The sequence below is a fragment of the Drosophila elegans genome, unplaced genomic scaffold (assembly GCF_018152505.1).
Source record: "Drosophila elegans isolate 14027-0461.03 unplaced genomic scaffold, ASM1815250v1 contig_476, whole genome shotgun sequence".
In the NCBI taxonomy this organism is placed as follows: domain Eukaryota; kingdom Metazoa; phylum Arthropoda; class Insecta; order Diptera; family Drosophilidae; genus Drosophila; species Drosophila elegans.
In genome coordinates this window covers 11,066,558-11,080,141 of record NW_024545863.1, presented here as the reverse complement: position 1 = coordinate 11,080,141, position 13,584 = coordinate 11,066,558, and the positions used below count along the sequence as shown (strand labels likewise).

At 42.6% G+C, this 13,584-nt stretch overlaps 1 protein-coding gene across 1 annotated transcript; it reads left to right on the top strand.

The window, feature by feature from the left end:
* Nucleotides 1-4,087: 4,087 nt before the first annotated feature.
* On the top strand, nucleotides 4,088-10,875 carry LOC108141097 (elongation of very long chain fatty acids protein). The gene is made up of 8 exons (XM_041709096.1): nucleotides 4,088-4,494; nucleotides 7,441-7,576; nucleotides 7,645-7,835; nucleotides 7,922-8,002; nucleotides 8,072-8,234; nucleotides 8,299-8,435; nucleotides 8,503-8,805; nucleotides 9,331-10,875. Exons 2-8 carry the CDS (start codon nucleotides 7,516-7,518, stop codon nucleotides 9,466-9,468), a joined length of 1,074 nt encoding a protein of 357 aa, XP_041565030.1. The 5' UTR covers nucleotides 4,088-4,494; nucleotides 7,441-7,515; the 3' UTR covers nucleotides 9,469-10,875.
* Nucleotides 10,876-13,584: the final 2,709 nt, after the last annotated feature.

The window sequence follows — 13,584 nt, the reverse complement described above, 5'->3', positions numbered from 1 at the left end:
ATTTCTTTCCCCCCTGGAGACTCGTCTTGCTGTTCTCTGTCGTTTGTTGTTGTTTCTTCTCTTACGATTCGTTTCTCACTGCCCTTAACTTTCTGAATGTATTTACCTCGCTTTCAGGTATTTTACTTTCATTGCTTTAACCGTAACCCAGACAAGTTTCATGTATTTTTGGCAAACTTACCGCACCAGTGTTATGTAAGTAAAACTCTCAATCTCGATGGTTTCTCCTCGATTCAGAATGCTAAAAGTAGAGGCGCAAAAGCCCCAATACCCAATAAACCCCTGACATCAGTAAACTATGCATCCGGAATTATGTACATATTTGTGCATTTAAATGTCATCAAGGCAGTGGCGCGACTGCAAGTAAAACTTCCATCAAAAGTGTCAGTAAGATGGTCATTTGACCTCCCCATTGGGCAGCCAAACAAATTATGTACGTTGTACATGAATGAATAAATCGGAGGCCTGATCTGGAGTCAGGTGGGAGCGGTCTGTTATTCACTTGCGCTTTCGTTTCAATATGACCAACCGACCATGCTTCTGGCCATCCGACAAGTGATCGAATGGTCGCCGCCTTTGTTTGTTTTTGGAGGAGGTCGGAATTCCAAATATCTTACTACGTTTTAGCTCGAAATTTTCAACACATTGCTGGCTACAAAGTTTGCCCTGCAATTTGTTGCCTTCGGTTAGCAAAGCAAACTACGGCAAAGCCAAAATTTATATACCCTTGCAACGAAGCAATACGATGTATGGCAGCTTTATACCGATTTTCTAACTATTAAATAAGTAATTCTGAAATTGTAAAAAATTACTATATCCCGTAGTGTATTTTATTATCCAATTCTTCATCGGACTTAAATCTGAGAGACAAGGTTGATATAGATAAGGCTAGATTGATCATTCTATAGGGTCGAAAATGCAATATTTTGCCTCAAACTATAAAACCCTCTGAAAGGGTATAAATGTCATGTAGGTATTAATATTATAGGTGTGTATTAAAATTAGTTTTTTGGTAGTAAAAAGCATTCTGGATCATTCTGGTCAAATTAGATATAACCGTAACAGATTCCGAAATTTTTCTCTTGTTTTCTACTTGTGCTAATCATCTCTGTGTTTTATATGACATTCCCATAATTAATAATAATTATCCAGGCCAGGTGTTTCATGGATCGCTACTATCTCCACAAATTGTGTACACAAGCGTGTCCATAAGCTTACATGGAGGTGTACGAAGCAGACGTGTGCCCCTTTCATTCATAAATCCAAAATGTTGAATTAATTAGCTGGGTCTGGGTCCGTCCGTGTTCCACATACTCTATACGAGTCATGTGGGAGGTACTTGTGGGCATGGATCATCGTTTGCCCATGCAATCAGCGCTATCTGGCGCTAATCAGATGCGTCCACACAGGTCACACACAGACAGAGAGAGTCCACCGATATATTCATAATATGATATATATCAAAGTGTTTTTAGTGGCTGCGCAACTTGACCATGAAAACCATTTCGGACTACGTGTTGCTATTTCCGTTTTGTAAGCGACTTAATTTGCGTTGTTTTTAAGCGATGATTGCTGTAATTTCACCGCAATCTACAAGACTGTCAATAGCAATATCTGACTTTGACCCGATTAGAGTACGTAATATGTTTACTTTTCGGGCCACTTTATTTACACACGAGCTATTGAACGGAAATATTCATATTCATTGGTGTAATTAGTAAGTGTTTAGTTTATGTAAATTCTAGAGCTTAAGTACTTTGTTTTGAAAAGTGCAAACTTTTACAAATCATAATCTATATCTAATGAAATTAAAATATGTTTTTTGTAATTGCTCTATACATAAGCAGCCTTGGTGTTTTTTTTGCAGTATGTTAAGATAATGCCCAAAAACTTAACTTTTCTTATAAATGGATTTTTTGTTGTCACTAATTATATTGTTCAAAGATGTGTACTGCAAACAGACACAATCACTCGACCGACACGTGTCGGACATTGAACCTAACGAATATCGGGAATCGGCAAATAGCAAACCCTCTCGGCCCCGCCCACTTTACGCCCCCAAGGCCGGGTGGTGAGGAACTGGTGACCGACAAAGGGTCACATTAGCATTTGGTTGCGAGGGGACCGAGATCGAGTGAAAAGAAAGTAGCGAGCGCGTCTCAAGCTGAGAATATAAAAAAACGTATTTCCAGTTGGCCAAGTTTTGGGCCAGACTGGCTGCTTGACTGACCAGTCCAGAAATTAGGCCTCTAGCATGCAGGTAACGGTTCCGAGGCAGCCAGCCAGCTTCGTCTGGAGCCCGTTCTCTCCACCTCCCCCCACCCCCCCATTCGGCCCCGATGGGGTTTTTCCCGGTTTCCGTTTGGGTCGCACTTGTTGCATGCAAGCGGTCGGTCAGGTGTCGGCACGGCGTCTGCCAACCAACCCCAAAGACAAGGGTGGCCCACTGACAAGTGAAACAAGCAAACAACCATAACACACCCGCTAACACAGATTGCCGGCCCGGAAAGCGAAAGTGGCTTTGGCGGCGCTCTAATGGCCCACAGCCAACTGGTCAGCCAGTCAGTCAGTCAGCCAGTCAGCCAGCGAGCCAAATCCAATGCATGGATGGAAATGGCCAACAAGCTGTCGCGTCAATCGCTGTTACATCAGCCAGCCAACTGTTGCCGCAGAAGATGGCGACTTGCCACGGAAAGCAGAAAAGCAGAAAAGCAGAAAAACAGAAAAGCAGAAAACCCGCTTCAATCTCTCTGCGTGGTTTTCTCTCGTTCTCTGCCTCCACACGCATACAGCAGCGGGCAAAAAAGGATATCACATCAATAAAGGTTCAGTCAGTGGCAGGAATATAATGCTAAATTCAAGGGATATTGGGATGGATCGAAAAGCTGCTTTGTAGCCACACAGGTTACCATAAACTGTACTTTTTTGTGGGTAATATAAAAAATTTTAATTTTGAGTCTGATTATTGAATACTAATTTCAATATTGATTATTATCTAATTATTAAATAATTAATTTCAATATTGATTATTATTGTTTTAATATTTTCTAACTGTATCTGGTTCAAACCAATACGAAAAGATCATCATGGTATTAATTATTTTTATGTGCAGAAATAATGAGATTAGATAGTAATACAAATTAATCCAACGATTTTAATACCTTATTTCCGTAGAAATGTATATAAATTTGACTTCAAAAACCTTTCGAAACCACAAATAAATTTTAATGAATCATTATTTAGAACCACCTGGGTAGTCAATTTCGTTTAAAAAATATAAGAACTGTAATGCAGTAATTTTATATAAGTTTTATATATAAGAATTTGTTTGTTTGAAATTTTTTGCAAAGCAGAGCGCGATAGAGCACCGCCAATATTTTGTGTGTTAGAAATCGGACATTGCAATTAAAATTTTATGTGTCTACTATCTACCGATTGTAATAATTTCGTGCGGATTTGATCGTTTTTACTGTGCGGTTGTAAATGTCAGTCTAGAACATGCAAGTTAAATAATTGAAGTTTTTACAAGCTACTAATTGCCGACATGGCAGTGCTAACTATAATTTACAGTAACGGAAACGCTTTTTTAAGTGAAATCAATATGCTATTATGTTTGTGTTCATTTTAATCCCAAGGATAGGTAATTACAATTAGAGTTTGAATATTTAAATTAAGCCATGAAGTGTAGGGAGTTCCTTACTGGTGTTAACCTAATCCCAGAGAGAAGTATCCATTGATATTGCATATCGAGAGCAGTGGACTCTGCTTGTGCGTTGGACTGCATGGTGCTAGTTTCTTCACCGGCGCTGTGCATAAATACATAATTTGCAATGTAAGCGCGACTCGGCAACAAACATGAGTCGAGACGAAGCCCGGTCCGGTCCGGCCAAGCCATCTTTGATCGGCGTCGTGGAGCGCTGGGCCGCATCAGTTGTATTTCTGGCACGCTGGCCAACGGTTCACGTAGCAGCGGCTTGTGTCTGCCTCTTGGGCTCTCGGCCACACTCGCGCCGCCTCTGACATTGTCAATTGAATGGTGATAAGCCCTGCCCGCTGTGAATTGTGCACCGATACTGGGACACCCGACCGCCGACGATACCCCATACCCTCCGTACCCCATACTCGATACTCGATACCCATACCCATACCCATACCCAGTAGGTACTTGGCGTGATTCACAGTTAAGCCGCATAATCGTTTTACTCGTGCGCGCACTGATCGATTCCACTTCGTCGACTCGCCGACGCTCCACTACCACCACTACCATCATCACGACCACCACCATCAGCTCCACACCACCATCGCCGCCGCCGCCGCTGCCACCGCCGCCGCCTGATAAGGTTCAGACGCACATCCGACCAGCCGTCAGTTGGCTTAAAAGCGTGCAAGGCGGAGCATCGCGTAAACGGAACATCGGAACAGCCGATCAGACTCCGTGGCCAAATACCGATACCGATTAGCCAAGAAGGCAAAAAGCCCATGCTGATTGACCAAGTGAGTGTCCGTGTGTGTGTGTGTGTGTGTATGGCCTTGCCAAAAGACAGTGAGTGTGAGTGTGCCTGTGCCGTGATTAGATAACGAACACCTTCCTAATTAGAAACCCAAGCAGCAAGTGTCGAGGCAAAAGGCAGCATTACAGCGCCGGAATAAAAGCGAAACTCTAATCACAACCTAAAGTAAATAAATATGAAAGACGAATAGTGACAAAAAAAAAAACAAAAAAGGAGGCAGGTGCGTGGCCCAAACCAATGAACTTCGGTCTTGGCCAACCGCCATACATTGTGTAATCGCCTCGAAACGTGACGGAACTTCCTTCGAGACCAAGACCAAGTCGATGGCGAGTCTGTGAACCGAAAGCTGAATCACTTTCGGCTTATCACCGAATTCAATTAGCCTAGCCAGCCGATCGGCGATTTGCATCTGGCCCAAAATGAGGTCTGTGGCCCGCTGATAAGGCGCCCGCTATCATTATTATGGGCTCACTTCAAAGGAATTGCCTTCTAGATTAGCACTCTGGCTTGTGACTCACTTGGGCCGGCGTGGGGCGTGCTTATCACCCAGTTATCAGCCAGGAATGCGTCATCCCCGCTTCCGCCGAGGGCTCCCCCTTGTTGGCCAACACTTGCATCGATTTTCCACTTAATTAGGTTTTCTAAGCAAGCGATTGCCCCGGAAAACCCGGTCATCGTCGTGTAATCTGCATACACAACGCCTCCCTCCCCCTCCGAGGTGATGGCGATAAAATCGGCAGGCAAACTCATCAAACTATTTTGCGCCGTTGCTGTTGTTCTGTTCCGCACATGCTGACCGCCCCGCTTGGGGGGCGTAACTGGTCTAATTGATGCGAAAGTGCAGGCTGCTGCAGAGCCGAACCGAGCCGAGCCGTGTAAACGATAGCGTGCAATAGCATCCAGCACCCCCACCCCTCCAAAAGCTCCTACCCATGGCACATGGTTTTCGGGTTTTCAGGGCGGGGGCGGCTCTTGATTGTAAGCTATTTGCTTGACACCAAAAACCTGGGCGACACTCGGCCAGGGGCGTGTGCTCGAACAAACACAAAGTGCCCGACCTATGTATATGCTTCCCGGTATCTGGGCATCTATCTTTTGGGCCCAGGCCCGGGCCCGGACCCTTACATAACCGAGGGAGCCGCCACCCATTTCGGTGCCCATCCCTCGGCGGAAGCGTCACCGCTTGCAGACGTTTCATAATTTATGCAAATCAAACAGCGAAATCGCAAGTTAACGTCGCAGCGTCGCATCGTCGCACCTCGCGGATGCTGTGCCTCCAGGCGAGGCCGATGCCGACTCGTAAAGCGTGCCACTGACCCACACAGCGAACAGCAACAACAACAGGGAACACTAACAACAACAACAACAACAACAACAAGGCACTCTCTAGTTGCGACAGCCGAATAGCGAATTTCGCGCTGACTGAGGCAACGGCCGCGCAATAAAAGCGGCACATTTTTGTCAACGGTTATTGAGCCAGTTGCTCAACTCTTACGTATTCATCGGCATCGTCATCACCATCACCATCACCATCACCATCGCCATAGCCATCGCCATGGCCAGTTTATTGTTCATGACATTCAAAAAAACAACCTGAACTGGCCACAACTTGCCCGTACGAAAACCTTTGGGTAGCGATGGGAAATAAGTGGGAAGTTGTATCTTGTTTCAAGACTAGGTACTTTTTACTCTGCACAGACAGTGGTTTGCCTTACCAATGGGAAAAGTAATCGAGTTATATTCGCTGATTAAATATCTGCAATTTAGAGTCCATCTTAATGACAAGCAGAAATATAATTTAGAGCTTCAAGTTCCAAAATAATTCTCTAGTTTAAGCTTATCATAAAGAATTGATTGTTTAGTGAATTCATAACCAAAATAAGGACGCGAATTCTTTAGAACAAAGACTCTTAATAAGAAATTTGAAGTTTTGAAGACTGCATAAACACAAAGTGGTCGTGTAATCTTCAAAACGTGTTTCTTTATATGATAAGTAGACTTTGTACCTTTTTATTTCTCTTGAAAGCTTTGCTTAATTTCCATTTAAATGAAAATCGTGTGTTAATTACGTTTTTGATAGGACACATTAGGTATTAGCTACTTTGCATCGATCTGATAAGATCAAAGTTGTACCCGTCCCATCACTGATTTTAAGTCAGAGCTGAGAAAAGCGAAACCCCGACTCCAAGAATCAGCTTTCACTGGATGTCGTTCGATGCCCTGCCCGGCAAATCAATTGATATTCATAAGGCAGTGGGTCGAGAACCAGTAAGTCAGTGCGCCGGTGGAGTGCTTGAACTCACTGAACCCGCGTCCAGATCGAACTCAGGGAATGGCTTGCGCCCACTGTGCTGGAATCCGGAATCAGGAATGTGTAATGTGGAATCTGGAAGCGCTCGATCGGCCGGTACAAAGTGCAGTCTTTGTCCAGTTAGCGGCATCTTAATTGCTGCGGACCAGCGAATAACACTGCGCATTGTGGATTGTGCAAGTGGTCAAGTCACGCCCCCCCCCCCCACCCCCGCCGTCAGTGCCGCCTCCGCTGGGGCGACGTGCCTGCCTATAATTTCCTGATCCGAAGTGTTGATTAACGGGCGCATTGTTAATTGCATGAATCTCGCTTTTAAATGTGTTTTGAAGCTAATGCATTGGCAATTACCCTGTCCCTGTCGTGTGCTTAGCGCGCACTGACTACGCTAAGATATGTACACGGCTATATATAACTAAGTCCGATCGCAGAGTTTGCCATTCGATGGCTTGCGTCAAGTTCAGTGCTATTAGCCTTTGGAAATTTTAAGGCCTGGGTTCATCAGTTGGCTGTGATTTAAACACGGCTCGGGCTGTCTGTCTGTAATTTACATTCCTCGAAAATGTATACCGATTAGTCATTAGACATCCACCACTCGACTCGACTCGATTCCCATTACAGTTCGGCTTGCATCCGTAGTCTGGACTGATTCCACTGCTAAGCATCACAGGAACAACAAACATAGGCGACAACAAAATGGCAATCATACTGCAAGAAGTCCAGGAATGGTACCGGGACCTCATGGACAACAAGAGTGGTGAGTGATGATCTTGTCAAGTTTGCTACTCCTCAACTTCTCTGATAACCACTGTGACAATCTTATAGATCCCCGCGTCAATGACTTCTTTCTGCTATCCTCGCCACTGCCGACACTCTGCATGTGCTTATTCTATGCCTACTTCAGTAAATCTCTGGGACCAAGGCTGATGGCCAAACGGAAGCCCATGGAGCTGCGTTCGGTGTTAGTCGTTTACAATGCGATACAGACCATCTTTAGTGCGTGGATCTTCTACGAGGTGAGTTACCCCTGTCCCTTGTGTCGCCCTTCTGTTGTCTCTGTTGTCTCTGATCCCAAAACCATTTGCATTTCGTCTCGTTGCAGTACTTAATGAGCGGATGGTGGGGCCACTACAGCTTCAAGTGCCAGCCCGTCGACTACAGCACCAGTGGCCTGGCCATGCGGGTAAATTCGCCCCGAGGATTCTCCTGCAAAAGTAACCTAAATATCCGTTATTCCACCTCCACCGTTTAGATGGTCAACATTTGCTGGTGGTACTACATATCAAAGTTCACCGAGTTCTTCGACACGCTCTTCTTCATTCTGCGAAAGAAGAACGAGCACGTCTCCACACTTCACGTCATTCATCACGGCTGCATGCCCTTTTCGGTCTGGATGGGTCTTAAGTTTGCACCAGGTACGTACTGACTGCGTAGTGCGTTCATGGATCATACATCCTAATTCATCTACTATATCTGCAGGCGGTCACAGCACGTTCTTTGCCCTCCTCAACTCGTTCGTGCACATTGTAATGTACTTCTACTACATGATCGCCGCCATGGGTCCGAAGTACCAGAAGTATATCTGGTGGAAGAAGTACCTGACCACCTTCCAAATGGTACACCCCAAATGGTACACCTCTTTCCGGTAGTCCTCTGAACGATCTCCTCCTTGTTCTCCTTCAGGTTCAATTCGTGGCCATCTTCACGCACCAGTTCCAGCTGCTGTTCCGCGACTGTGATTACCCCAAGGGCTTCATGGTCTGGATTGGGCTGCACGGCGTCATGTTCCTGTTCCTGTTCTCCGACTTCTACAAAGCCAAATATCTCAATGCCGCCCGACGTCGCCGGCAGGCCGTCAAGGCCAAGGCCAATGGCAATGGCAATGGCAATGGCCATGCCAACGGCGCGCTCTCCAACGGACTCTCCAAGCACTTTGGCGAGGGTGATGCCCTGGTCACCAACGGCAGCAATACGGGCGCCTGCATGGTAGGTCAAATGGGCGGCTTTTGAGAGCCATTAGTGGTGGCTGTGCAAACATATTTACCTTAGTCGCTCAAGGCCCTGCTGACTCGATCTCGACTCGTCTGAAATGGCAGAGCCAAGATGCGAGGCTAACTGGGGATAGCCGAGCCGATCCGAGCCGAGCCGGTGTGGGCAGTTGTATCATCATAATTTTGTTGATCAACTTAAAAATTCTAACTAGCTAAGTTAGGCAAACAGCACTTGCGAACTCTCAGCACTGGCGGGGGACGTTTCAATTAGCGCTCGCATGTGAAGCCGGATGCGAAGGCCCAAGCCCAAGCCCAGTCCCAATCCCCATTCCCATCCCCATCCCCATCTCCATCGCAATCTCCATCCCAATCTCCGTACTCATACCCATCCCCATACCCATCTGCTGGCCATTAGAAAAGCACACAAATGAGCATTTAGTTGGCGGGCACACACGTGCCGTCGGCCATTGGAGTCTGAACTCAACCCGAACTGATTGAACAATCTGCGTTCTCTTTGCAGCCTGTAATGGAGGACGAGTACGTCAAGAGCAACGGGCATGTCAACGGGGCCTACAAGGATGGCTTTTTATCGAACAACGATGCCATCTTCAATTCGGACAGCAGTAGTTCTAGTCTGCACCAGCGCAAAGTCAAATAACTACTGATTAGGTGTACTACGATGATATTCATTATGATTATGTTAAGTGTTTAGCGTGTAACTGAACCAGATTGAAGAACAAGACACAAACAAGAAACTCGGCAGAAGTGGCAGATGCAGTATGACAATTGGCACCACCATAGCAAGGCAAAATCAGCAGCACTCCGTTAATCAACTGTTTCACATCATTTATATATATTTTAAATACGGATAATACATAAATTCAGTTATGTCGAAAGTCATTCGGTTAAGCCGAATCTTACCGAACAAAGGCCACCTATGCCCACCCACCCAACCACTCGAACCGTCGTCAACTTTAAAAACTAAGTAGGAAACGCAGCGGCAGCACAAAACTAAGATTTAATCAAAGCCCTTTTATGGGCATTTTCTATGGCACCGGTTTACAAGTCCAAGTCCCTTTTGAAATAACAAACAACAAACAACAAAACAGATACAATCACTCGGGCACAGATACATTTACAGATACAGATACAAAGGAAGTTATTTTTTGAATGATATTTGTATAGCCATTGGAGCGGAGCGCGTTCTTAAACAAGCGTCAGATACCATTTACCATTTTTAGTGTAGCTTACTGCATACAAACACCTGCAAGAACATACATACATACATACATACATACTCACTCTAGTTGTAGACTTTTTTATGGCAATTTTTGATATCAAATTGAGACGTTATGATAAACGATAGCTGAACACGCTCTCTTAAGTCTGCTTTAAACTTAAAGAACTCGTTATACTATTTGTAGCTTGTTTTTGTACATTGAGTGGAACAAAGGCATGTTTGTTGCAATACTTTGTAAAGGTCTAATAGTAAAACTAATTTATATATTGTAGCTAGCTAGCCAATTGCAAAATGTAACACGACCCAGACCTCCCTCGCCCCACAGGGCACTAAAGCAACAACTGGACGGACGACAGGACGGATCGACCTCATATATAGTCAGGCAACACAGATCAGATCGACAAAGAACACATGGAGATAAAGCTTTTATACTGTAAGTGCAAGACGGCTTAAGGAGCAGACAATCAGTTTAGGCGTTGATTGCCAACCTAGCAGATGAATTGGATTGGTGTGTGAGTCCGAGCAAAAGTTGTCAACTATCAACTTATCAACTATCGAACATATTTCATTGAACCTCGTTTTGGTGTGTGGCTCATACGTTACTTTATTACTACTTATACAATACCCCTGTTCCCACATTTGGTTTGAAGTTGTTAAACGGTTTTATTTCAGAGAAGTAAGAAGTATTTGCGACGAATTGTTTGTAAGTGTAATTCTGTCTGTTAACCTGTGCGTATTGGTTTCATTGTTAAGTTATGTGGTTTAAGCTGACAAGTTCAAAAACTATGGAAAACCTGAATAAAGCTTATTAATTTATATTTAAAACTGTCCAAAAATGTATTGTTATTAATTGTAACCGATAAAGACGGTCATTGACTTAAGTAGTAATCAATAAAATGTATTACTTAATTGCATTTTATATATAATTTTACATATAGAAAACGAAAATTCATATGTTTGAAAAAATTTTAATTTTTGAGTTCAGCGCCCTAAAATACACATTTTTACAATTACAAAAGAAATATAATTTTATTCAGAAGCCGCAAGGGAGACAGTGAGATAACGAGGATACAGAAGTCATCTCGATTTAGCATTATTCACTTGGCGATATAAAAAAATTAAATATTTTAATTAGTTGCAACGCAGTGCATTAACCGTTTCCGAATAGATGTAAATCAGGTTGCTCACGCAATTGCCCTCGGATCTGATTTGCTTTTGTAAATGCTTGCGGATTAAGGGTCTGCGCTTTGCGGGCCCTTATGTTAGGTAAGCTTTGCGCAGCTATTAAGCTGTTATACAAACAATCTTACACTTTCCTCTTTCTGCCGATATCTTCTCCCGATTCAATCGAATATAAATTAGGCGTGCCTACGAATCTCTATTTTTATTCAACTTTTTTAGTGCAATGTCATAATATTGATTGAACTGGCTGCTGCCTGATATAAAGTATATACTCAAATATTATTGATAAGGATCCGACTAATGATCCAGTCCGTCTCTTTATTTTACGATCACAGGCTTAAACTATTCAAAATTGTTTTCCAAAAGTATTCATTTTGCTTCAGATAGTGTTCAAGTCAGAAGCGACCGACTTGAACAATTAGAACAATTTTAAAATTAATTGAAAAAGAAATTGTTCGTTTGTTGTCTTAAAACTTAGCTATGCATATTGCATTGCTATGAAACTGACTCTTGCGATTCCAGAAATACAAAGCTTATTTTATAATTGTTATATTTTTATTTTCGATAAGCACAAATTTATTTACCATAGCCTTCCATCCATGTCCGTTCGTACGAACATCCAGATCTCAGAATCTATAAAAGCTAGAGATTTTGGATTTAAGTTGCAGATTCTAGTAATGCCTATTATTGGGCTGTGCACACACGTTCCGGTCATTTCAATCGTTAGATAATCAATATATTAATTAACAAGTTATTGGCAAACAATTCAAATACCGATTATTTTTTTAAGGTGGCAAACCTCTTTTTAAATTGCTTAGCTGAGTAACGAGTATCTAATAATCAAGACATTTGAATATTGTTCTCCATCTTGTTATTATCTATTTAGTTTTTGCTCTTTATTGTTATATTTAAAGAAAAAATTAATATACTTTACCCCTTAAAGTAAAAGGGTATATTGCTTTCGTTCAAAAGTGTCTATAAATGCAAAGCCGCGATCGGTTAAGGGCTTACAGAGTAAGAAATTTGATTGGGTTTGTCAACAAAAAAGCTGTAGTCAAAAACTAAAAAAATCGCTTAAACTGTGACTTTCGACCGATCAACAGGAAGTCGGTTTTTTGCATAGAATGCGAACATTTTTTTGGTTTTACTCTAGAATTGGCTATAAACCTTGACAAGAGGTAACTACCTTAGATAGTTGAATGAACTTAAAAAACTTGTGCACTCTGGCATACTAGACGTGTGTTGGCTATTTTAAAAACAATAAAGGTAAACAAATTGAAAGAACAAAAAATGGTAATAAAGGTTATAAATCGGGGATTTTATTTTAAGTGTACTGTATCCAAATATTGTCGCTCAACGCTCGCCTGTGCTAAACTGCAGAAGCGTGCCAAACAATCGAAAAAGCTAATAACAATGCAGTTTGCCACTGGCTGAACATAGAAATTGGCAATTACTTAATACACTAATTATGGGTAAACAAAGCTCACTAGTAGGTGGCGACCGCTGGGCTCCGCAGGCCAATATTTGAGAGCCACTTGACCTTGTCGGCGCTGGACACTAGCCGCAGCATTCAGAGGAGCCGAGATGTTAGCCCGGCCAAGTTGACTTAACTAAATGCACGAGGAGCCGCCTCACTGGCGTATTTGGAGCTGCAACGGAGCCTCTCGAGGGCACTTCAGTCCATTGTTGGCTAATTCTCCGCTAACTTTGGCACACGCCCGTTTTACAGTGCTAAGCTGCAGTCAGAATTCCCTTAAAATTAGTTTCAAAGACCGAACTCTTCTACTTAGGAATACTGGGCAGGTATTTGATGTTAAAATAGGGGACTTTAACTTTACCCGCAATCGCTGTCATACTGACATTCGATTGCGGATTTCCGAATTACAAACAAGCCGGTGGCATGAAATTGGGGTTCCAAAAACTCTAAAACATTCAGCAGAAAAAAATAAAAAATAAAATATTTGATTTGATTTCTTTTAAAAAGTAAAAGTTTCCGAATATGACAAAAAATTTATTGATTACTAATTAATTTCCTTTCGTTCGAAAAGATTAGTATTTACAATGTTTTTGCAATTTGCGTGCAGATCAGAATTACGTAAATTTTTGCTATAACTGAAAGGGTATTTAAGCATATAAAGATCGTCTTGATGAACTTACCTTTTGTTGATTGATTTTTTAGAAGTTGGGCAAAGATACTTTGTTTTTGTTAACAACTAAAATGATTTCATAATAATTATTACTTATAAACAACTAAACTTTTTACAAGTTAGAAACAAATACAAACAAAATTTAACATAATTTAAATTGCACATGTATTGGAAAAATCCCAAAAAAAAATTGAAGTTTTGTTTT